At 42.1% G+C, this 24,330-nt stretch overlaps 1 protein-coding gene across 2 annotated transcripts in view; it reads left to right on the plus strand.

Moving 5' to 3' along the window:
- Positions 1 to 7,807: 7,807 nt before the first annotated feature.
- MED23 (mediator complex subunit 23) overlaps positions 7,808 to 24,330 on the plus strand; it is a 41,623-nt gene continuing 25,100 nt past the window's right edge. Inside the window, exons 1-11 of one of the 2 annotated variants that reach the window (XM_083434777.1) lie at positions 7,808 to 7,952; positions 10,214 to 10,245; positions 10,363 to 10,450; positions 11,779 to 11,903; positions 12,052 to 12,163; positions 13,089 to 13,187; positions 14,536 to 14,637; positions 15,396 to 15,465; positions 16,464 to 16,576; positions 18,253 to 18,348; positions 19,001 to 19,018. In XM_083434777.1, coding sequence (XP_083290903.1) covers positions 7,902 to 7,952; positions 10,214 to 10,245; positions 10,363 to 10,450; positions 11,779 to 11,903; positions 12,052 to 12,163; positions 13,089 to 13,187; positions 14,536 to 14,637; positions 15,396 to 15,465; positions 16,464 to 16,576; positions 18,253 to 18,348; positions 19,001 to 19,018 — 906 coding nt within the window. In that variant the 5' untranslated portion in view covers positions 7,808 to 7,901. The remainder of the gene's footprint in view (positions 7,953 to 10,213; positions 10,246 to 10,362; positions 10,451 to 11,778; positions 11,904 to 12,051; positions 12,164 to 13,088; positions 13,188 to 14,535; positions 14,638 to 15,395; positions 15,466 to 16,463; positions 16,577 to 18,252; positions 18,349 to 19,000; positions 19,019 to 24,330) is intronic. The other variant, XM_083434778.1, reaches the window with a different exon arrangement.

The raw sequence follows: 24,330 nt of genomic DNA on the forward strand, positions 1-24,330 counted from the left end.
ACTCTGGAGCCAGTGAATTCAAAGGAAGCACATACTTCCAGTAACATTCTGGTGTTTTGATATGTGACATTCAAAGGAAAAAAACAACATAGCGGTGTTCTTAGAGGCAAAAAAGCAAGTGGAACTTAACTGAATAATGCAATGGGGATTTGGTAATACTCAAACTGTAATACTTGAATCAGAATTGATCATTGTTTTCACAGTAATCCTGGACAGTGAAACTACTTCTCTTTGGGCAAGGTGAAAGAGGCAATGAGTGGATGCTTTAGGGTTTTCATTATTTAAGTAAAATATACCTATATTGCTGTAACCTGCCCTGGGACCTTTTGGTGAAAGGTGGGTAAGAAATATAATAAACCAATGAAGAAACAATACACTGCCTTTCTGCCACAAGGCATCTAAGCATTCATTTAAAACAAACAGAATAACAGGAACATATACTAATAACAAGAGCATCTTTTAAAAAAGCAGGATTTTAAATCAGTTCCCAGAAAAGTCCACCATCTGGGTGCATTATTTACTATTATTACATTTATACTTGCCCTGTGATCTTGAGGTGATGGGTGGCATATCAATTTAATAAATAATATCCTGATCTTCCCAGAAGCCTAGGACAAGAGCTGATGACAAGATCAAGGGCATCAAGGCTGAGGAAACGAGGAAGCTGCTTTATACTGTCAAACCATTGGTGTATTGTCTACACTGACTGTCAACAGCTCTACAGGGTTTCAGACAGGGGACATTACAAGCCCTAGCTGGAAGTGCTAGGGTAGGCTTCAACCTAGGACCTTCTGTCTGAAAAGGAGATGTTCTACTGCTGAGCTATGGTCCATCCCAACTCTGAGATTTGAGCTTAATCTCACACTTTCAGCACCACACCACACCAGCCATCTAACCTTTGAAGGTGATGGATACATCGTTCAATACTTATGCTGTTAAACAGAAGGGGATTTAGGACTTGGAATGCCAATGGACACTTGGTGATGGCTATAGTTATATGTTCCAAGGCAAACCATAAGCACTAGTTTTGAAGGAAAATGGGTACACATTTGTTTTCCGCTTGAATCCAACTTCAACAAGATCATCCATATCTATCCACGTTCAAGCAGGGTATGCTGTAGATGAAACATGAGCAAAGTGGCTATGTTGCACATATTCTTTGGTCTTGTCCAAGAATAAGATATTTTTGAATGGCCAGAATAGGAGTTCATATGTCAGAAGACCCTTTTGTGATCATCTTTGACTACGTTTAAGACTTGTGTCTCAGAAGATAGAAAGATGGTGATATATCTAATTGCAGCTGCCCAAATAGAAATTAACCACAACTAGGAGGAAATTAATCCCCCCACATTGGAGGACCAGATTTCAAGGGTGTGGAAAAGGTGCAAATGGTAAAATTGAGAAACATAAAGTAAGGGAAGGAAGACCACTCAGCAATTGCTTTATTGATAAATTGAGATTATTATTATGTATTGGAGTAATAAAACACAAGACATTTAATCTTCACAGACCAGAGTCCACTTCGTCTGTAAGTATGCAGAGAGAAAAACAACAGCTGGAAACAACAGGACCAAAAGACCACGGCATGCAAGGGTAAAGATTAGCTTGTACCCATATAAATATATACTCCATATAAATTTAGGTCTTAATATCATCCAGTCCAGTCTAGATTAATGAAGCACAAGTAGGTCTTGTTTGTGCAGTGTTAATGTCTGTTCTCCATAAGTTTTCAGTCAGTAACAAAGAATAGAAATTCCCACTACATAAATAATCACTGTTGAATGTGACACTTTCGGTTGAACAACCTGCTGGGAAACAATAGGAAAGAATTATTGCCATCAAGTCGTGCTTACAAGCTATCCATAGGCTTCTGCTTGGCCACTGTGAGAAACAGGATGCCAGATTAGATTTGATCTGATCCAGCAGGGGCTCTTCCTCATTAAGAAATAGGCAAAAACATTTTTTTTAATGAAGGAACAAAAGTAAAACCACGTTATCTACAAACACCAGATGAGCAATTAACTCTCTAATGCAGGAAACAATTAGATCAAGATAAGCCATAAAACATTACAACTACATATGCCAATATTTTAAAGGTCAAAAGGCAATGTAACATAACATTTTCTGTTCAAGCATTAATTATATAAACAAGAAAATTAACCATTTATTTTCAGGCATAAGTATTAACAGGGACAGGTGGGGCCCATCTATTTGTTCTATCTTTCCTGAAAAGCAGAAAATACTAATGAAAAGTGTTAACTCTGCTTTTTCTATGATATAAATTTACATGAGAGTTTGAAACCCCAAAGGATGTTAGTTTAAGGCTGTAAATTCTTACCTAGTACTATGCCTCAGCTAGCATAGTTGGACTTCTTAATAAACATGCATAGATTAGAGCTGTCAGTCTATCTGTTTGGCACTGGTAAAACATCAGCACAAAGCAAGTTTGTGCTGTTGAATGGATTTATATCCCCCATTTCAGGCACATGCTTGTTTTATGCAGTAAGTGTTGGAACTTTTTCAGATGCACTCTTTGTCAACTCATTTGTGCAAATAACTGTTAACATTAGTGGTATACTCAAAGCCATTAGTATTATCACTGGATAAACATGTCAATGGAAATATTAGCATGGAAGGACATTTAATTTCACAAACACTTCTGCTGTGACTTATTCCACTGTTATTTGTACTAGGCTGCACAAGCTTTTGGTTTCCATCAAGCAAGGGCTTATTAACTGGTGTCAATCACATCACTCATCTGATGAAGCCTGCTCTAGGCCAGGGATGAGGACCCTCAGGCCCAGTGGGAAAATCTAGCCCTCTAGACTCTCCCCAGGCTGCACCCTCTCAGCAGCCTTGCCCCCTACCAGACCTGCTTGGCGCCCTTCATGAGGGTTTCCCTTCCTTCAGGACTTACCTGTTTGTTTCTTTATTCATTAATTCATTTCTACCACACCCTTCAGCCAGAAAAGCTAAGAGAGCAACTTAAAGCTCAACAAGTCCTCCTTGGGGCTTTTTGCCTGGATAAATTGTGTCCTTCAGTTCTGATCATGCTTCTTACTTATGGATGAGGGATGGAAAGTGCAAGTGTAGGAATTAGCCACCATTCAAAGCTCACGTTCACATTTGTAGATGTGCGAACTTTTGCCTCTGGCCCTGGAGTCAGCAGAAGGTTGCCCAGAAGAGAAGGTGGCTGTAATAGGGTGCCCACATCTACTTTGAGCCAACTAATTGCTCACAGGGCCAGCTGCAGTCTACCAACCAACCAAGCATAGCAACCACAAGGGACTCCTGTTTTTGCAGTGTGCCCGGAACTGCAGAAACAAAAAACAGGGGACTCATCAAATACACAACAGGTTAAAATACAATGGACTGTATCCCACACTACATAAGCAGAGTTATCAGTGCTGGATAACTCCAACCTCTATAGCAGATTTTGAGGGTGCATGCAGGGCTGCTAAGGGGATAAAAGGGGAAGTTTCATTGAGCAAACTGAAATACATTGTGCAGGTGGGACAGCATCCTTGGATATAGCACACTGCTGCTAAGCTCCATTGGAACTGATACATCACAGTGATGTAAAGTACTGTATTATTAGTAGGGCATCCTGGATTTCTTATGGTTGGGAGTATATTCCAAGCCATAGTGATACCCACTCCTGTTTTGATGTATATTACAATTTTAAACAAAAAAATTTGAAATGGAAAAACTGCCCATGAAATTCTACTTTAATAAGCAAGAAATATACAAATATATACAGGAAATATACAGTGAAGTTGTAATTTTTTTAAAAAAAATAAATTTTATTAAACACTTTCAACATACCAAATTATCAATCCAAACAATCAATTGCATTATTCCCCCCCCCTTTCTCCCCCATCCCTCCCTCTCTCCCCCACCAAGGACTTCTCTCAGCTCCCCTCTGATTTCTTTGCACATATTGTTCTCTGCATGTTATAAAATTGTACATATCCTTGCCTTATCTGTCATGTGTTCAACTAATAAATTTGTGGATGTTTATTCAAAACTTGCCAAGGAGTCCAAGTCATTTTGTTGTCTTTTTAGATAATTTGTAAAAAGTTCCCATTCTTCCTTGAAGTCACAACTGTCCTTGTCACACAGTTTATATGCACCCCCTCACCCAGCTTGTCTGGAGTTTTGGGTTGGGCTGCAATCAATATGCTTATGACACCCAACTCTATCTGTTGATGGATGGCCATCCTGACTCAGCCCCAGACACACTGATCAGATGTTTGGAAGCTGTGGCTGGATGGTTACGTGGGACTGGTTGAAGATAAATTCTTCGAAGACACAGGTCCTTTGGCTGGGTCGGGACGATATGGAATTGGGGGGGGCAACTCCCATCTTTTGCAGGGGCGCAATTAGTGCCAGCACCGACCATTAAGAGTTTGGGTGTAATCTTCGACACCTCTCTTTCCATGGAGATGCAGACTGCAGCTATAACGAAGGCGGCATTTTTTCATCTCCGCCAAGCTAAGCAGTTGGCTCCTTATCTCTCTCGCCCTGACCTAGCCACTGTGATCCACGCGATGGTCACCTCCAGACTGGATTATTGTAACTCGCTCTATGTGGGGCTGCCCTTGAGACTGACCCAGAAACTCCAGCGGGTGCAGAATGCCGCGGCAAGACTCCTTACGGGGTCCTCGCTGCGGGATCACATTCACCCAGTGCTATACCAGCTGCACTGGCTCCCGGTGGAGTACAGGATCAGGTTTAAGGTGCTGGTTTTAACCTTTAAAGCCCTATACAGCCTAGGACCCTCATACCTACGGGACCGCCTCTCCTAGTATGTCCCACAGAGGACCTTACGGTCTTCAAACAAAAATATCTTGGAGGTCCCGGGCCACAGAGAGGTTAGGCTGGCCTCAACCAGAGCCAGGGCTTTTTCAGCTGTGGCTCCAATCTGGTGGAATGCTCTGTCACAAGAGACTAGGGCCCTGCGGGACTTGACATCTTTCCGCAGGGCCTGCAAGACAGAGCTGTTCCACCAGGCCTTTGGCCAGGACACAGCCTGACCCCCTCCTTTGGCAATCCTCACAGAACTCTAGCCCAATGGTTGCCATTAATCTGATTTGAATTGATTTTATAATGAAATGATTTTAGAATGTTGTATCATTTTACTGTTGTTGGCCGCTCTGAGACCGGCTTCGGCTGGGGAGGGCGGGATATAAATAAAATTTTATTATTATTATTACATGTCAATTTAGCCAGTTCCACATAGCTCACCAGGTTTTTTGCCACTGTTCTTTCGTTGGGATTTCCTCATTCTTCCATCCTTGTGCTAACAAGACTTTTTCCGCTGTTGTAGCATACATAAATAAGTTCTTTATTTTTCTTGGCAGGTCTTGTCCTACAATCCCTATGCTTCTGGTTTTTTTACAAATGTCATTTTAAACATTTTTTTTCAATTAATTATATATCATTTCCCATTTTTTTAAAAAAAAACTTCTCTACATTCCCACCACATATGATAAAAAGTACCTTCTTTTTCTTTACATTTCCAGCATATATTTGACCCGGTTTTGTACATTTTTGCTATTTGTACTGGTGTGATATACCATCTGTACATCATTTTCATATAGTTGTGAAGTTGTAAATATGACAATCAAGTATTGCACCTCCTAACCTGTGAACTGTTAGCATTCCAAGTCCCTTCCACCAGTCCAGTATTGAACCCCTTTCCAGCAAGCACATGTATTTTATTTTAAGAAAATACTGATGTAATGAAAGTATAATGCATTTAATGATAGTAAACTCCAATTTATTTAAAATTCCCTGGTTTTTACAGCCACAAGAGTTCTAATAGCACAAGGATGGAAGACTGAAGAAACCCCAACTAAAGAATCATGGCAAGATAAATTGTCGGACTATGCAGAACTGGCAAAACTGACGTATAAGCTACGGGACAAGGATAACTGTGACTTTAAAGATGAATGGGGACCCTTTACAAAGTATTTGAAGACGCAACAAAGTGAACTGGACTCCTTGGCAGGTTTTGAATAAACATTCACAAACATTTTATTGATAATAATCAGCTAAATAGTTTGAGGATCTATACAACTTTGTAACATGCAGAAAACAGAAGTCTCAGAGAAACCAAAGACTGGAACTGAGGGAAGTTGGGGGTGGGTGGGTTTTGTGGGGGAGGGTGGGGGGGAGAAAAAAGGGGGGGACCAAGGATGATATGTTTTTGGATAATATGTTTGTTTTAATTTTGAATTTAAAAAATTTAAAAAAATAAATAAGATAAAATTTCCTGGTTTTTATTTGTGTCAATTTTTCAATAACAGTACTGTATTAAAATCTACAATGAAATCTCTCTAAATAGACAGTAATGCTAAGTAAGTTACTCAGTCTTTCTTGGCTCATTGTAGATTTCTGATTCATTTTGATTAATTTGATGTTTCGATAAACTTCTTTCAAAACTGGCAGTTGAAACAGCAACAGTTAAAAAGATTCTTAACATCATGACAAAGTTAGCCAAACTCTCTTGCAACTTCCACTTGTACATCCACCAGAGCAATTCTAAAGCTTTCCAGTTAGCAATCTGCTCATCGGGATTGATTTCCTTATTTATAACAAGACAACGTGGCGCCAAGGAGATGTATTTTGGAGACCATAGCTGCAGCATTCAACTTTGTGTACTTAGCATATGGGTGCTGAATTTGCTTGTCAACAGAAAACCCCATCTTTTAAAGTATGCAACATCTGGATCTGCAGGAAAGCAAATCGCTGGTCAAGTGCATTCCTCTATATTATACGTTTTGTCCTTTCTCCCGTATGCCGATCAATCGCTTCAATAACAACACTTTATTATTTATACCCCACCCATCTGGCTGGGTTTCCTCAGCCACTCTGGGCGGCTCCCAACAGAACACTAAAAACATAATAAAACATCAAACATTAAAAACTTCCCTAAACAGGGCTGCCTTCAGATATCTTCTAAAAGTCAGATAGTTGTTTATTTCCTTGACATCTGATGGGAGGGCATTCCCCAGGTCGGGCACCACTACCGAGAAGGCCCTCTGCCTGGTTCCCTGTAATCTCACTTCTTGCAGGAAGGGAACCACCAGAAGGCCCTTGGAGCTGGACCTCAGTGTCCGGGCAGAACGATGGGGGTGGAGATGCTCCTTCACATATACAGTGGTATGTCAGCTTAAGAACTTAATTCGTTCCGGAGGTCTGTTCCGCCGCACGATTTCTGTTCTCATCCTGAAGCAAAGTTCTTAACCTGAGGTACTATTTCTGGGTTAGCGGAGTCTGTAACCCGAAGCGTCTGTAACCCGAGGTACCACTGTACTGGGTCGAGGCCCAGTTGTTCTCCGCGTGTTTCTTGTATACTAAGGTCAAGCCGGCATCCCAACTCTACAGGCCGGGCATCTTCTTACATTCTCCTAACTCCTCTCTCCGTAGAAATGTCCCACGCATGGCACACCTGCAGAGCTTTTTTCTCAGTGGCGTGAGACAGCCTCGATTTGCTCACACGGTCGCTGCTGGCTAGCATTTACTCCCGAATAACCACTAATAAGTCTAAGAATAATAAACAATAATTCTGCGGGAAATACCCGTGGAGCCAAGGGAACCTGCCTAGGAACAGGTTGCAGAACGAGGCGGCGGCCCGTCTACCTGAGAGCGAGTTCCATGGAACTCGGAGGACCCACCCACCCGGGACCGGCTTCGCATCCCTGGCCCAGCCGAAAGAGCCCCGCCGCCTCCCGCCTCCCTCGCCAGGCTGGAGCCCGCGGTTCCGGAACCGAAACGCCGTAGCTGCGCCGGCGACCCGGATAAGAAAGGAAGCGGCTTCCGGTGCGCAGCTCTCCAGTTTCCTTGTTTCCGGCCGGCTCCTAGCGAAAGAGGAGGCCTCCTCCTCCGCCGGCGTCATGGCGGTCCCGATGGAGACGCAGCTGCAGAGCATCTTTGAGGAGGTGGTGGTGAGTTCCCGCGGCTCCAAGCTGCTCGCGTGGACAGTGGGTGGCTGCGTGTCGTCGGAAGGAAGGCGCTGGCGGGCTGAGGCGGGCAAGACCCGTGTCGTGAAAGGGAAGGGAGCAGAGGGAAAGGGAAGCGCAGCAGCGGTGCCCCTCCATGGATGCTGCCGGGCTCCAGCGCCCCCGGCCAGCGGCCGTGTTGGCTGACGGGGAGCCGGAGCCCAGTCACATCCACGGAGGGCCACAGGTTGCCAGGAGAGAGGAAGGGGGGCCGCAGCTCCAGTGGCGCTCTCTCCCAACAAGAACAACGCAGGGAGCTTCGCTTGGAGGCAACCCCAAAAATATTCGCTCTGGACGCATGCAAAGATTTAAAGGGATGGGCTGCACATGTTAGCCTATATTACTATGTTACTGAGGTGATCTGCTCCACCTACCCTGACGTGTGTGTTTTCAACATGGAAGTCTGAAGAGGACTTGCAAACATATCTGGTTGATCGTACTTACAAGCATCGGGAACTTGCACGTATGCATGTGTCCTGGATGAATGCCTGAAAACGGCTTTTGGATAAGGACTACTACCCGTTTAAAAAAGAAAGCGATAAGGCTACTAGCATTTCCATGCAGGCTGTTGTGGAGAGATGCCCACTCTATAACCACCATGGAAGCACAGGCTTCTTAAGGTAATAATAATCATAATCATAATGCTTAGCCCACTGCATTTCCATGCTGGTTGTGGATGAAATTATTCCCCTTTCTTCCTCCATGCTAATAGGGAAACCAAGTGGGGTGGGGGTGGAAGAGGAATCGAGTGATACATCTCTCCTCCATCATCCCCCTCACCTGCATGGAATTCCTGCTTGCCCTGCAGGTTGTTAAATACAAGGCTACATAATGACACTATGTGGACAAAGTGGAGTGGTAGTAAGGCCAAGAATGTCTCTGGGGTAGAAGGCTGGGGCTGGAGTATGATGCTTTTTGGATGGTATCTATTGAAGGGAAGGGTTCACAAAGCAGTGCTGATTTCGGTTAGGAGCACCCAAAGGGAGATATCAGAAAAAATTTTATTACAGTGAAATGGACTCCCTTGGAAGGTGGTGGGCATTCCTTCCATGGAGGTTTTTAAGCAGAGGTTGAATGTTGTGGATGTTTTAGTTGAGATTCTTGCAATAGACTCTGATGGTTTCTCAACTGATTTCCTAGGAGCATTTGAAAAATTTGAGAAAGGAGTACCCCAAACTGATGGAGTTTTGCTCTAGTTAACTGGTTCTTCATCCTGTAACAATGGTAGAGGCCCACCAGGCCTTCCCATTTTGCCCATGAAGCCATTTTGGCCAAGCCACAGCCACCAGCTCTCAACCTGATGTCACATATGACATGAGATGTGAGACAGGTAAAGACCTTGCTGTCCAACCATCTCGTCCTCTGTCGTCCCCTTCTCCTTGTGCCCTCAATCTTTCCCAACATCAGGGTCTTTTCCAGGGAGTCTTCTCTTCTCATGAGGTGGCCAAAGTATTGGAGCCTCAGCTTCACGATTTGTCCTTCCAGTGAGCACTCAGGGCTAATTTCCTTAAGAATGGATGCATTTGATCTTCTTGCAGTCCATGGGACTCTCAAGAGTCTCCTCCTGCACCATAATTCAAAAGCATCAATTCTTCGGCAATCAGCCTTCTTTATGGTCCAGCGCTCACTTCCATACATCACTACTGGGAAAACCATGGCTTTAACTATACGGACCTTTGTTGGCAAGGTGATGTCTCTGCTTTTTAAGATGCTGTCAAGGTTTGCCATCGCCTTTCTCCCAAGGAGCAGGCGTCTTTTAATTTTGTGACTGCTGTCACCATCTGCAGTGATCATGGAGCCCAAGAAAGTAAAATCTCTCACTGCCTTCATTTCTTCCCCTTCTATTTGCCAGGAGGTGATGGGACCAGTGGCCATGATCTTTGTTTTTTAGATGTTGAGCTTCAGACCATATTTTGCGCTCTCCTCTTTCACCCTCATTAAAAGGTTCTTTAATTCCTCCTCACTTTCTGCCATCAAGGTTGTGTCATCTGCATATCTGAGGTTGTTGATATTTCTTCCGGCAATCTTAATTCCGGCTAGGGATTCATCCAGCCCAGCTTCTCTGAGTTATTCAAGCCCCTTCGCCACGGCAAGGCAGTGATCCATGAAGGGGTTGATTTAACATAGGGTAGAGGAAATGTAGGGGAGAAGCCGAGTTTCGTTTGTCATCAATAACTTGCTTTGTTTTTGTTTTTTCCCCTTTGTAGAAAACAGAGGTCATAGAAGAAGCCTTTCCTGGGTAAGTGCACTGAAACTATTTGCTTGCATGATAGCAAACATCTTGTTGTATTTTCTGATGATGGAATGTGTGTCCCCCCCAAAATAATAATAATAATTGTGGTTTTATTTTCTACAGCATGTTTATGGACACTCCTGAAGATGAGAGAACCAAATTGATCAGTTGCTTGGGAGCCTTTAGACAGTTCTGGAGCAATCTTTCTCAGGTGAGTAATTCATCTGTTGCTGACATTTTTTAGAAACAACACCCAAAGCTTCCCAAAGCAGTTCATCAACTTACAGATCAGGTTTTCATAATTCTATACAATAATGCCAGTAACTCTGTGAGTGGAATGTCTGCTGTTTAGAGATCTCAGATATCTTCCAATAGTTAAAAGCCCCAGGCAGGTCCTGAAGTTCAGCTAATTAATAGGGTGTGCTGTTTTATTTTTAAGATGCCAGAATGTTGTCTTGGGGTCTCTGTGCACCACCCAGCCAGTTCTGCTTTATAAGCTGCTGTTCCTAGTTTCTGCTCATATGTTGGGCTTAGCAGGAATATAAGAATACAAGATCACTGATCTTCTGGATCAGACCAAAGGTCTATCTAGTCCAGCATCCTGTTTTCAAGTGGCCCAAGAGATGCCTGTGGCACATAAGCAGGACATAAATGCAACAGTACTCTTCCCACTTGTGATTCCCAGCAGCTGGTGTGCAAAGGCATAATGCCTCCAATAGATAGTACACAGCCATCAAAGCTAGTAGTCACTGATAGCCTTATCCTCAATTAATTTGTCAAATTCCCTTTAAAAATAATCCAAGTTTGTGGCCATTATTATATATCGGAATAGCAAACTTCATCAACTATGCACCATGTGAATGAGTACTTTTATCTGTCCTGAATTCAGCTTCATTGGATGACCCCGAGTTTTAGTGTCAGAAGAGAGATAGAAAAAATTCTTTCCATTCACTTTTCCCACATCTTGCACAATTTTACACACCTCTATCAGATACCCGCTTGCTCACATTTTGTTCCTAAACCAGCTCAGCACAAGTGGCCAGGAAGCTCCTGCTGGCAGTCCTACCAGCAGTAGACAGGGGAAAGGTCCCAGAATGGAGTGTAAGGGAGGCCCATTGGAGGCTTCAGGTTCATTTGATTCTAAGCCTTGCAGATCCCCCAAGGGGCCTTGCCATTGGACCCCTGAGCTACACCAGCATGTGCCTGGCATAGCAAGAAGGATAGAACCCACCGCACCATTCTGCACTTTCCTAGGCCCTTGCTGTCCTTATGAAACAACTCCAAATTCAAATCTCAGCAGTCTCCCAACTCCCATTCTTTCCAGTAATCTGGGTTGCTTGACTAGATTAATAGTAATGGACTTTACTGAATGGTCTTCCAGAGAATTGTTTTGAGAATCTTTTTCCATCCTCTTCACAAACAGGAATTATTAAAGATACTTGCTTGGAGGTTTTATTACTGTAAATATTTACCTGCTCCCAATCTCTTTTCAAGTTTATGAAATCTGAATTACTGACATGTTTATCTTTTCTTTTACAGGAATCTCATGAACAATGTGTTCAGTGGATTGTAAGGTTCATACATAGCCAGCATAGTCCTAAAAGAATTTCTTTTCTGTATGACTGTTTAGCAATGGCCGTGGAGACTGGGCTGCTTCCACCAAGGTACGTTTCTTCCAGACAAACTGGGCCTGTGGAAAAGCATGGTGGAAAATTGGGTGCTTAAGTATTGTCCTCTTATGCACTAATACTTGGAGCCTGACAACTTTCTCTTGGAAAATACATCACTCACTTTTGTTTTCAATTTCTCCAGGATGGTTTGTGAATCTCTGCTAAATTCTGATAACCTAGAGTGGGAAAGGACACAGCTTTGGTCTCTAACATTTAAGCTTGTCCAAAAAATAATCGGTGGTGTAGACTACAAGGTAATGGTCTTTAAAAATCTCTGTTGCAATACTTCATCGTGCTTTTTATATTGCTATTATAGGCTACAAACAGTTTTCTAGGTTGTTTATTTAAATTTATGCCTACCTTATCCTGAGGCTTGGGATCACCCTTGCTATACCTTGTTCTTATTCAGTAATTGTATGATGTAGGCTATCATTTACTATATCTGTTGAGAGTAGAGTTGAGAGAGTAGAGTTGAAACAGAGATAGAAAAATTGCTTCTTGAGGACACTTAATGATTCCAGTACTTGAGCCGATGTTTTTAATCCAGATTTTCTGATTGCCAACACTGTTGATAGTTGACCACTCAAAAATTACTTTGAATTATAGGTTTCCCAAACTGGTGGGATTCACATAGGAATAATTATGCATAGTAATTCCAAACAGTGGATAGGGGACACGCCTTTTCATCATCTCGAAACAGGTGCAAAGTATATCAACATAGTAACTGTGCTGTGATGCTGTGGATCATAATCATTGCATGCATATCTGATCTGTAGGACCAGATTTCAAACATTGTACTTTGGTCTCCACTGCAGCATTGGAAGCTGTGTGTTTATAGCTAAATTGAGGCATTCAACAATGATAAACTTACACCCAACATCCAGCAGGAGAATCAATGCACAGTAGCTTACTTCTTCACACGGTTTTCCATACTAGCTCCTGGGAAACAATGTGTAGTTGTAACAGTCAACCTCATTTGGGTGGCAAGAGAAGCTGAACCCATTGGATGAATCTGTATATGGTATTCATTGCTTTAAGAAAGTGGATGACAATCAGTATAATTCTAAGGACTGAAAAATCCTATATCAGTGTGTGTATCTTCAGTTTCTATAAAATTCAAACATGTACACTATGTTTTCCCAGATTTTATCTATATAATTTTTTCCTGTGTTTTTATAGGGTGTGCGAGATCTTTTGAAGGGTATCCTAGAAAAAATCCTAACTATTCCCAACACAGTGAGCTCTGCTGTTGTGCAGCAACTTTTAGCAGCAAGAGAGGTAAAGTTGTGAAGTGGTGCAATAACACAATAAGTTATTTTAAACTGCAGACGTCTGTCAAACAAGGCTTTGGGGAAGCTTTTGAAATTTACATGTTCAATTTGGTTTAAAAGCCAATTAATCTTTGGTTGCCTTAAAACTGACCTCTGAGAAAGTTTATCTGAAGAAGAGTTTGGATTTGATATCCCGCCTTTCACTCCCTTTAAGGAGTCTCAAAGCGGCTAACATTCTCCTTTCCCTTCCTCCCCACAACACACGCTCTGTGAGGTGAGCGGGGCTGAGAGACTTCAGAGAAGTGTGACTAGTCCAAGGTCACCCAGCAGCTGCATGTGGAGGAGCGGAGACGTGAACCCGGTTCACCAGATTACGAGACTACCGCTCTTAACCACTACACCACACTGGCTCCTCTGACATGCATCTACTAGAGAAAGTTATTCTCTGTGCAGAGTGCAATAGTAGTGTATCTGTAGCACCTTCTTGACAGGAGATTTTCTTAAAGGTCCATTGAGATATTCAGACAACATATCCAAATCTTTATGCAAAGCAAGCATTGCAACTACTAAAAAAAAGAAGAAAGTGAATTAAAATATGAAGTTTGGGTCCAATCACCGTGGTACTTTAGCATGTTATGTCCAGAAGAAAAACATTCTTTTTTGTTGTTCAGCCTTCCTGAAAGAAATTTTAAAATATTGGATATAGTATTTTCAATGTGCTCAACTAAGAGTGCTAACTGCTTTAAAAATCTAGATGGTTAGCATCCTTTCAACAATTCCATTTTTAGCCTTCTAAGATGTCAGAGCACCTCATCGTAGTTTGAGCGTAAAATTAAAACTGAAACTTGTTTGTCTGAAACATTGCAACCAAATCTCCTCATTCTGATGTTGTTTTATCCTTCATTCCATTCTGTTCCGCCCCCTCTAATAACAAACACAGGTGCTAAGTGCTGGTGGCTATAGAGCCAGAATGAGGTCACTGAGAAACAAGAAGGCAGATAGTGCCATGCTTTATTTTATTTTTATTTGCAAAAATTTCTATACTGCCAGCATTAAGAAAAAATATAATGGCAGGGAACAGCATAAAATCAACAATAAAATTACATTCATAAAACAAGTACAAAATGCTTGGGGGAACTGCAAGGTTTATAGGGAGCACAACCCAATGAAGACTGAGCTTGTTCGGTGGCCAGGGGAAGACAGAAATTTGGGGCAGTGGTCTGGGTATGACTAGCTTGCTGGAACCATGAACAGGATTGCTCCATATGGCAACATTTCACTGTGTTTCACTTGCTTTTCTCTAAATTTTGTAAACAATTTTTTTCTTCAGTTTTCCTCTCTTTGTTGTTACCTAGGTAGTTGCCTACATTTTGGAAAGGAATGCATGTTTATTACCTGCCTACTTTGCGGTCACAGAGATCCGAAAGTTGTATCCCGAAGGAAAACTTCCACATTGGGTAAGGCTTAAGATATATATTTAAAAGGACAAAATCCTTCATTTCCTTATGGGAAATGGGACCATAAGGAGTAGTATGGGACCAGTTTATTACAAAAGGGAAACGACATCTAGGTTCAGTGTGCCAAGTTCTTACAGCATAGCCCTTGATCAAAAGGATTTCATCACCATCACAAATACGCAACTCAGATGTTTTATCCAGGCAAGCTTAGTCCCTGACCAGTCGCTCCTTGAGACTTACTGTAGAGCATCCTAGAACGATTGTACTGTAAAGGAAACTACAGAAATGCTTTGCATTTCTTATTTCACTGCATCTTCATTTTGTGAAGAATAGGTCCTTTATTTACCATAAAAAAATTTGTGTATGTCTGTCATTTCCTTTTTATAATCCTATTATCTGATGTTGCACACAAGAGTTCTCCCCTTATGCATGTTTGCTGATTGCTCTTGTTTGTTTATCTTCCTTTGTACACAGGAAAGGACAGTGGAGGTTTATAATGTGAAGAGATTTAGTTAATGTTGTTGTTGACATTTGAAAGAAGGCAGGCTAAAGACTGCTTTGCCCTTTTTTGGATAACGTAACAGTTAGTGGCTGAAGCCAGTTTTGCTGATCTAGTTCTTAATTCAAATTTTGATAACTTACTGGTGAATATTTGTAGCATTTGGATTAATCTCATAGTACTGGTTAAAGTAATTTGCTTGTTGGGTGCAAATTCAACTGGGTATTTGACTTCCAGTTTTATTTATTTATTTTTTAAGTTGTTAGGCAACCTAGTATCGGACTTCGTGGATTCCTTCAGACCTACAGCAAGAATAAATTCCATCTGTGGTAAGAGTTTCTAAATATAGCAATGTACTGTTAGCTTTGTTGGCAGCAGGTGAAGGATCTAATGTGCAATTTCTAGCCCATAATGTTTAAATACAGATAGCCTGTCTGATGATTAGTTAGATGTGCCACTGATTCCTGCATGCCCTTAATCTGCCTCTTGGTGGTCTCTGGGATCAAGCATTATAGTCTGCCCAGCAGAGCAGTGCTCCAAAACTTGATCATTGTGGTGAGAACCAATGTTGACACCACTTGTGCAGTGGTGTCTAGGAGGGCCTTTTACCAACTTCCTCTGGTTCACCAGCTAAACCCAGGTTCCTGGCTAAGGATAGCCTGATTGCTGTCGTCCATGCATTGGTAACCTTGAGGCTGGATTACTGTAATGTGCTCTTTGTGGGGCTGTCCTTGGGTCTCATTCGGGAGGGCCAACCGGTGCTGAATGCAGCGGCCTGCTTGCTGGTGGGAGCTCCTGGTTGAGAACAATGAGAAATTGAGCCTTTACTGTCATTGGCCCAGTCCTGTAGAACACCCTGCCACTAGAGATTCAGCTGGCTCCTCCTGCGCCAACTTTCAAATGTCTGCTGAAAGCATTTCTATTCTGCCAGACCTACGCAGACAATTAAATACATCCCCCACGATGGTCTGCTGCTGTTTGTTTTTAATTATTTTTTTTGCCTTTTAACTTGTTTTGATTTTATCATTTGCTCATCTGTTTTTATATTGTTGTAAACGGCTGGTAGTTCTTTACGATACAGCGGTATACAAATATTTTTTTATAAAATAAGTAAATAAACTGATCTGGGGCTTGAAAAATGCAGCATCTGTGGTAACTTCACGCAGATGCCTATAGGCATGGAACAATCAAAGTCCTATTACTAGTATTTCTATTGTATACAAAATGAATTGGCTAACAATATCCTAGGGTTTTTATGCCTTGCAGATTTAGGGAGAGGTATACTTTGTGACTCATGGTTTCTCTCTTTGGTTTCCAATACATGTAGGGCGATGTAGCCTCCTTCCTGTAGTAAATAACTCTGGTGCTATTTGCAATTCATGGAAGCTGGATCCTACAACTCTTCGTTTCCCCCTGAAAGGCCTTTTGCCATATGATAAGGTATATGTGCATGTGACAGATGTGAAAGCCATATTTCTAATTTAGAAATGTGAGGGGGAACAATTTGTGGAACTTTTTCACATAGACCAGTTAAAGTGCTGGTGCCTATGCGATTTTGAGAATGCATTAAAATGTTCTTGAGGGTTAGACCATTGATTGCATGTTCTGATTCCTAAAGAAGCATACAGCTTTTTCTCAGGGTCCTAAAAAGAGAGAGCACGTTATCGTTGTTGTTTTTCTTCTTGTGAGCTTATGAAAGCAGGGGTGTGTACCTGAACATAACCCTGGCTCTGCAAATGCTCAGAAACTTGTGAGAAAGTGATCCTTGCGCTGGCCCTTGGGGAGGCTTGAAACGAGGCAAGATGTGTGGGAATTTGAGTTGTGAAGGTGGGAGGGGCTTGTCCCTGCAGTTGCGCTGGGCCTTGCACTTGGAGCATCTGTGAAGTGCCGCATTGAATCGAAAGCAAAGCCCTACTACACCTTCCTTTCACCAGAGTAGTAGGGCTGGTATGGAGCTGGAATTTTGGCTCCCTATCAAAGCCTGTTTGGGCTTCTTGCACATGGCTATTGAATTGAACGTGTCAACTATATACAGGCAAACCCAGTATTCTTGCTTGATAAATGTGACCCACTGCTTTACTCTATTGCTGCCAGCTGCTTTCAGAAGCTCCTTGCGCAGAGCACATCCAATGAGGGTTCACCCATAATAGGAAATTGCATTTCTGCCTAGTGAGCATGCAAGTGTTGCCACCTCATCTGTTCTTGATGTCACAGGAGGACTCTGCCAAAGAACAGAACCCTCCTGGAGGGAGTGACTAATGCTATCCAGGGAAAATGGCTCCTGGGGTGACATTTCCTTATAGTTTGGTAGAAATAGCAGCTGCTCTGGTTCTCTGTTTTGCCCAAACTTCTCGCGGACCCCTACAAGAAACGCTTTGGAGTGTTTAGGTATTTTGAAAAGTTGCAAGCAAGCAGCCGTGATAGCTAAAAAGTATTGCACTTTTATTGTTGCATAAATTCAGCAAGCGGTACGTAAAGGTAAGTTGTGTTCAACCACCTTAGCTCTCCCCCCCCCCCCCAATATTCACTGTACCCCATTGTTCATATCTGTCGGCCAGAAAATCAAATGGGTCCTTTTCGTACTGTCTCCGTGGTGAAGTTGGAGGTGATCGAAGGTGTAGCCAAATATTCTTAGTGCATGCTAATAAGACTGCAAGAATAAAATAACCTGCAGGAATAGAGAGACAGCGAGAATGTTCATGCAAGTTGGGAAATGAAGCCGGTGGTGATTCTGCATCACAGCAGATGAGTTTCTTCTTCTGTGAAAAGCTTCCATTCCCACCCATCTAAAAATGCTGCCATTTATTGCCTACTCTTGTATTGATAGGTAATAATTTGGGCGGGGGGTGGTGGTGGAGAATAGTTATGGCAGTAACCTGAAATAAGACTCTTGTTAAGTCTTAGAGCATTAAATCACTTACCCCAACTCCTGCCATCAGAGGGAGCAATACCTGAAGGAAGAGTCATGCAATATAAATGTTAGCGGGAAGAAGGGAGCCTGCTCAATGTCTGTCGCTGGTAATGCTTTAATCGGATGGGGAATCTTAATTTCAGCTGTTAAATGTTTTTGTGTCAAAAGGGTTGGTATTTGTATGTTTTTTGTTTTTGTTTTCAAGGATCTGTTTGAGCCCCAGACTGCTTTGTTGCGGTATGTGCTGGAGCAGCCCTATTCCAGAGATATGGTCTGCAATATGCTAGGTCTAAACAAGCAGGTACTGTATTGTGCTGTAATGCCTTTTGTTTTGCATAGAACCTGCACTTTTCTTTTCTCTTTTTCTTTGCTATAGCTAACTAAGCAAAACAGTTGAGGATCAGATCATGATTCCCCGCCCCCCACACACACCTTCAGTATTATTGCTTTAGGTTAATTGGGCACTATTATTCCTATCATTTATATATTGCTTTAAAGGTTTCAAAATTGAAAAGTAGAGACTTTAAATATATATATACATATATATATTGGCATTGCTTTTTTCCCCTATAAGGCCAGCCTCAAATATACCCTGAACCTATGGCAGACAAACGTTCCCCTCTTTTTTGGAGGGGTGGCGGCAGTGGTGGTGGTGGTAGATGTGCTGCTTAGATCACTAGTCTATTGAATTTGTCTGTGAAATGCCTTGGCATGTTTTCATTACCGTCAATGGTAATGAATGGTTTAATGTTAAACTTTTTAATTTATTTATTTATTTTACTTTACTCCCCACCCCTTTTTTTCCCTTTCTTTTTGCCTTACCATGTGGGAGGGCCTGGTCTGACTTGGGGTAACTTGAGGCTGGCCTCATAGTCACTGTTTTGTCTTTTCTTTTTTTCTTTCTTTATTTTTGTTCTGTCCTGTCTTGTCCTGCCCATCCTCCAATGCTCTAGACCTTGAACATTGCTCAGGTATGTTCACAACCTTACTGTTGTATTGTGACTAACGATACGCTGGCTGCTTTGTAGCCGCTGATTCCAGTTCGAGAATACACATCTGGCCAGGGCTTGAAATTGGTGGGACCATCACATGCTAAGAAACGGTTAACTTCCTAAACAATCTGAGGTTTTAAGAATGCTGTGTAGTTTAAAAAGGATCTTATGAAGCCAGTTCAATAATTGGCTTGAGTTACCCATGACTTACCCAAACTGCCATAGTCAATTTTGTTCCGACTATAAAATTTCCTTGCCTTGAAAAGAAAGAAAAACTGTTTGTATAACAATGTGAAAGAAAACTCGGTTTGCTAAATATTAGCACACTTAAGTATTTATGTAAAAATTCAACTTGACTAGGAAAGGTCATACTCAGCCTCCATTTAAAAAAACCCAATAACTCTTTTAGCTTATGTCTCCAAATGGGCTGAGCTAAAAAAAAAAGCAAAGAAAAAAATTCCTTGGGAAGATGGACATAAATTTACAACTTATTTAATACCCACAGTAGTCTGCTTATATATTTCAACTTTGACCTCTTTAGTCTTTTCTTTTTTAATTTAACAAGTTTATCCAAACTGATATTTAAGCAAAGTACAATGGCGTTGGTGTTTGCAATACTATAGTGAAGGTTGTGTCAGTGTTTTCATTTTATAAAAAAACTCATTTCAGGGATTGTACTTGACCATAACATTTGCTTGATGCTAAAACTTTTAGACTTAGATTTGCTGCATGTTGACTTTGCAAAGAAATTATAAAGTAGTATTCCACTTTAAAATAATACAGCTATTTAATATAGTGTTGTTTGTTAAACTTAAAAAAAAAGCTTTGGTGAATGGTACAGTGTCAGTTGTGGCGTTAATGCTTAAAATGATTATTTTCACAGCTAAGCTTTTATTGAGATAGAAATGAATATTTTTATAAGTTGCTTCTTTAATGCTAAATTGTAAAATAATCTGTACCACTGGAACTGCCCAAGCATGCGGAGCTGTCCAATTTGTGGCTTCCTGGAATATTTCCGCTGCGCGGCCATGAATATTCAGAAATGTACAACTCTCCTTCATCCTTTTATAATGTTTAGCATTGCACAACTGGGTGTATACAAACAAGTTTGTTGCATAAAGTATGAATTGGACCTTAAAGCTGGAAAAGCTTAGGCCAAATCCCTTGATGAATTTGATGACTTTGGTTAAGCCACTGCCTTTCAGCTTCACTTCCTTATCTGTTAAATAACTCCCTGCTTTACTAAATTGCTAAATTCATCTTTACCAAATATAAATGCTGCAAAGCACATTAAAGCCCCTGTCTTGTACCCAAATGTGTTGGGTTCCTAATGTGGCATATTGGAGCCCCATTTTCCTTGCCAAAGCACACATTACAGTACCACAACAGGCTCTTACGAAAGAATCAAGAGTTCTCTGTGCATGTCCTGTACCTCTATTCATTTTTCTTCCCCCTCTGCTTGGCCAAGGAAGGTTACACAGGAGAAAACTGAGCTCTGCAAGTATACTTAGCTCCTTGCTGCAATTGTGAAATTAAAATATTGTCCGGTTCCACCTTCTGCCTCTTTCACCTCTACTCTAAGCCTCCCAATAGACAAATGTTTATAAAGCAAGACTAAATATTTAGTGGCTTAATTTTTTAACATCATCCACAACTTCACAATAGCAAGTTTAGAAATTACCATTTCGATCCATTTTACATATGTACCATTTTAAGTACATTGAAAGATCAAGATTGGGAGAAATAATTTCTACCTCCAGCATACAGTTCAACTCAGAGCAAACTTTTATGGCCAAGTAACAAAACTTTGAAATTCATGGTTTTTTTAATGGAAATGCTGACAAACTATGAATTGTAGGTGTGCTGCCATAATAACAACAGTCTGTGAACTTTTATTTTTGTTCATTTGTCAGTAAAAAAAGCATGAAAGGGTTGTGTGTGACATTGCTTGGTTGGAATTCAAGGCTAATGCTGCAAATGATATCAAATGATCAATACTGAAACTATGCAAGTTCGTTTTATTGTAGATTAATCTGCTAGGAAATCTGTATTCCCTGAAAACTTCAGCAATTAAGACCTTGGCTTTCCATTACAATGTCAACTGCCTACAGCTCCATCAAAAATTTACTTGTGACTCAAAAATGATTAAATAGAATCAAGCTTCACACATACATCTCCACCTAACATTTGTGTGTTGGACTTGACCCCATTTTGCATCGGGGCCTTTACCATGAGATCAGTTCTAAACAGATGGCGTGAATAGTGTAGTGCTAAAAGGTAAAGGTACCCCTGCCCGTACGGGCCAGTCTTGCCAGACTCTAGGGTTGTGCGCTCATCTCACTCTAGAGGCCGGGAGCCAGCGCTGTCCGCAGACACTTCCGGGTCACGTGGCCAGCGTGACAAGCTGCATCTGGATAGCCAGTGCAGCACACGGAACGCCGTTTACCTTTCCGCTAGTAAGCGGTCCCTATTTATCTACTTGCACCCGGAGGTGCTTTCAAACTGCTAGGTTGGCAGGCGCTGGGACCGAACGATGGGAGCGCACCCCGCCGCAGGGATTCGAACTGCCGACCATGCGATCGGCAAGTCCTAGGCGCTGAGGTTTTACCCACAACGCCACCTGCGCCCCTAGTGTAGTGCTACAATAACACAATTGTTTCTGCAATGAAGTGTGCTGTCAGCAGGAGCGCTTCCCCTGCTCTTTATGCTGTCCTCCTGGTCCCTGTTCCTCCTGTGTTTCTGCTGCTGCTGCTCTCTTTAATTTCCTTTTGTATCTTCAGGGGGGGGAAATCCTTCAATGGTTCCTCTTTAGGAAACTGTTATCAGGTTATGTCCCCTATGATATCCATAATCAGCCCATAGTTGTGACCTTCACACCTACCCAGCTCATTTGAAACTGAATGATGGTTCCTTTACAACCCTCCAATTTCCAAAATAGGGAAGCTGACTCCTTAAGAACAAACGTTTTGAAGTAAGGGGACTCCCTTTCAAACAGCATTTTTTGTAATCGAGAATTAAAAAAAATAAATCAGCACAAATTTAGTGCTGAGCACTACATCTAGTCTAAATAATTCCAATGGCTCCATCCTCTCCCATGCTTTTCAACTTCTATATGAAGCCGCAGGGAGAGATCATCAGGGGATCTGGACTGGATGTTACCCAGTATGATACCCAGCTCTACCTCTCGTTTAAATCTGAACCAGTGAGGGCGGTAAATGACCTGTATGAGTGTCTGGAGGTGGTTGGAAGGTGTTGGTTAAGTGATTAAGGCTGAATCCCAACAAGATAGAACTACTGTTTCTGGTGGGCAGTTGTGGGGAGCTCCCTGGTTCTGAATGGGTTAACTGTGCCCCTGAAGGACCAGGTACACAGACTTGGGGTCATTTTGGACTCATAACTGTCCATAGAAGCGCAGGTTAATTCTGTGTCCAGGATGGCAGTCTACCAACTGAGACCCAACCTGCCTGTGCACTGTCTCACCAGGATGATTCTCTCCCACTTGGACTACTGCAATGTGCTGTATGTGGGGCTATCGTTGAAGGTGACTCGAAAACTGCTACTAATCAAGAATGCGGGAGCTGGGCTGGTGACTGGGATTGACCATGGGGACCATAGTACACTGGCCCAAAAAAATCTACATTGACTCCCAGTACATTTCTGAGCACAATTTAAAGTGTTGGTGTTGACCTTTAAAGCCCTAAATGGCCTCAGCATCTCCACCCCCATCATTTAACCCAGACACTGATCCAACTCCAAGGGTCTTCTGGCGGTTCCCTCGCTGCAAGAAGTGAAGTTAACAGGGAACTGGGTAGAGAGCCTTCTTGGTAGTGGTGCCCATCCTGTGGAACGATCTCCTTTCAGATGTCAAATAGAGAAATAACTCAGTTTTTTTATAACTATACGCTTGTGTTGTATGAGCAAAAGTGTCCCTGTGAGGCGCTCAAGAGTCAGTAAACATACTGATCTGTGGAATGGTGGCTACTGTGCAAGAAAGTCATGCTAGTACAGTAGTATTTGCTGTGTACAATTGCTTTCCGCACACTGTTATGTGTGCATACTGATTCTCCGAGTCTGTGGGTGCGTTTGGGCATTTATAGCATTGCAGCAGCATTTCTCTGAGAAAGCCCTTTTCCAGTTGTTTCCAGAAGTGCTGGTATTGTACATCATAACAACATTTCTCAGTCTTCACTAGTAGTAGAAACAGAATGAGCAAGGGTTGGGTGTGTTCCAAGTTGGAGGAAGGAAAAAAATCTGTTCCTAGGCAATCCAAATTCTGTGCCAAGAAATGCTGGATTCTGAAAGCAAATTTGCATAATTTCTCTTCTTTAATATGCAGTTATGCTGTGTTACAGATAAACTGAAGCTCTTAGCAGCCAGACCTTTCTGGCTGCTATGATTTCATTAGGCATTGTCTTCACCAGGTATTGGGAAGCTTCCATCTTCCACTGTTGCTGGAATTGAACTTCCATCAGTCCCAGTCAGTATGACTAATGATGGACGATAGAAGAGGCCATGTGTGGAGGGCCACAGGTCATCCATCTTGGTCTACACACCTCCAAGCATCACAGCCCACATGAGTTTCCTTCAGCCGATGTGGAAGTGCCCAGATTGGGGTTGAGCAGAGAGAGTCAGAGAACTTCCCCCATTGGAGAAAAATCGAAGAATTTGCTTAGGGCCAAACTGGACATCATGTGAAATATATATTTGGATTGAACGCATGCACAATATTAACATGCAGATGGTAGCCACTGGGGAAGCTGCTGGTTATCCAGATTGCTTCAGGTGGGGGTGGGGGTGTAAACTCTTTCCACCTGTTGGCATTGGCACCAATGGGGGACTTTCTCCATTGCACTTGTGTCAGGATCACAGCAGGGAAGAAAAGGATCTCCCCCACCCCACATATGCTTGTGCCTCTGTTGCATTGGGTGCAATAAATACCGCTCACCCTCTGATTTGGGGACAGGAGATGCACAACATGACTCGAGGACCATGACTAAACTTGATCTCAGTGCCCACAACTTTGAAGGGGAGATCAGTTTTTGTTCTTCCCTTACAGCCTTTCTGCTTGAGCCCATTTGATAATTGAGCCTGCTGCTTTCTGCATATTCCATCCCACAGTTCCATTTCCTGGTCAAGTTAAGAGTGTTATAGAAAGCAAAAACTGACCTTTATAGTTCCTTCTGAATCACTTCAAAAATATAATTGCATTCGTGCATTTATTGTCGTTAGAAACCTGCATTAACTGACAGTTGTTTCCTCTTAAATAATTTAAAACTGACATAGGTTTGCAC

This window comes from Podarcis tiliguerta (genome assembly GCF_965153285.1).
Source record: "Podarcis tiliguerta genome assembly, chromosome: 3".
In the NCBI taxonomy this organism is placed as follows: Eukaryota; Metazoa; Chordata; class Lepidosauria; order Squamata; family Lacertidae; genus Podarcis; species Podarcis tiliguerta.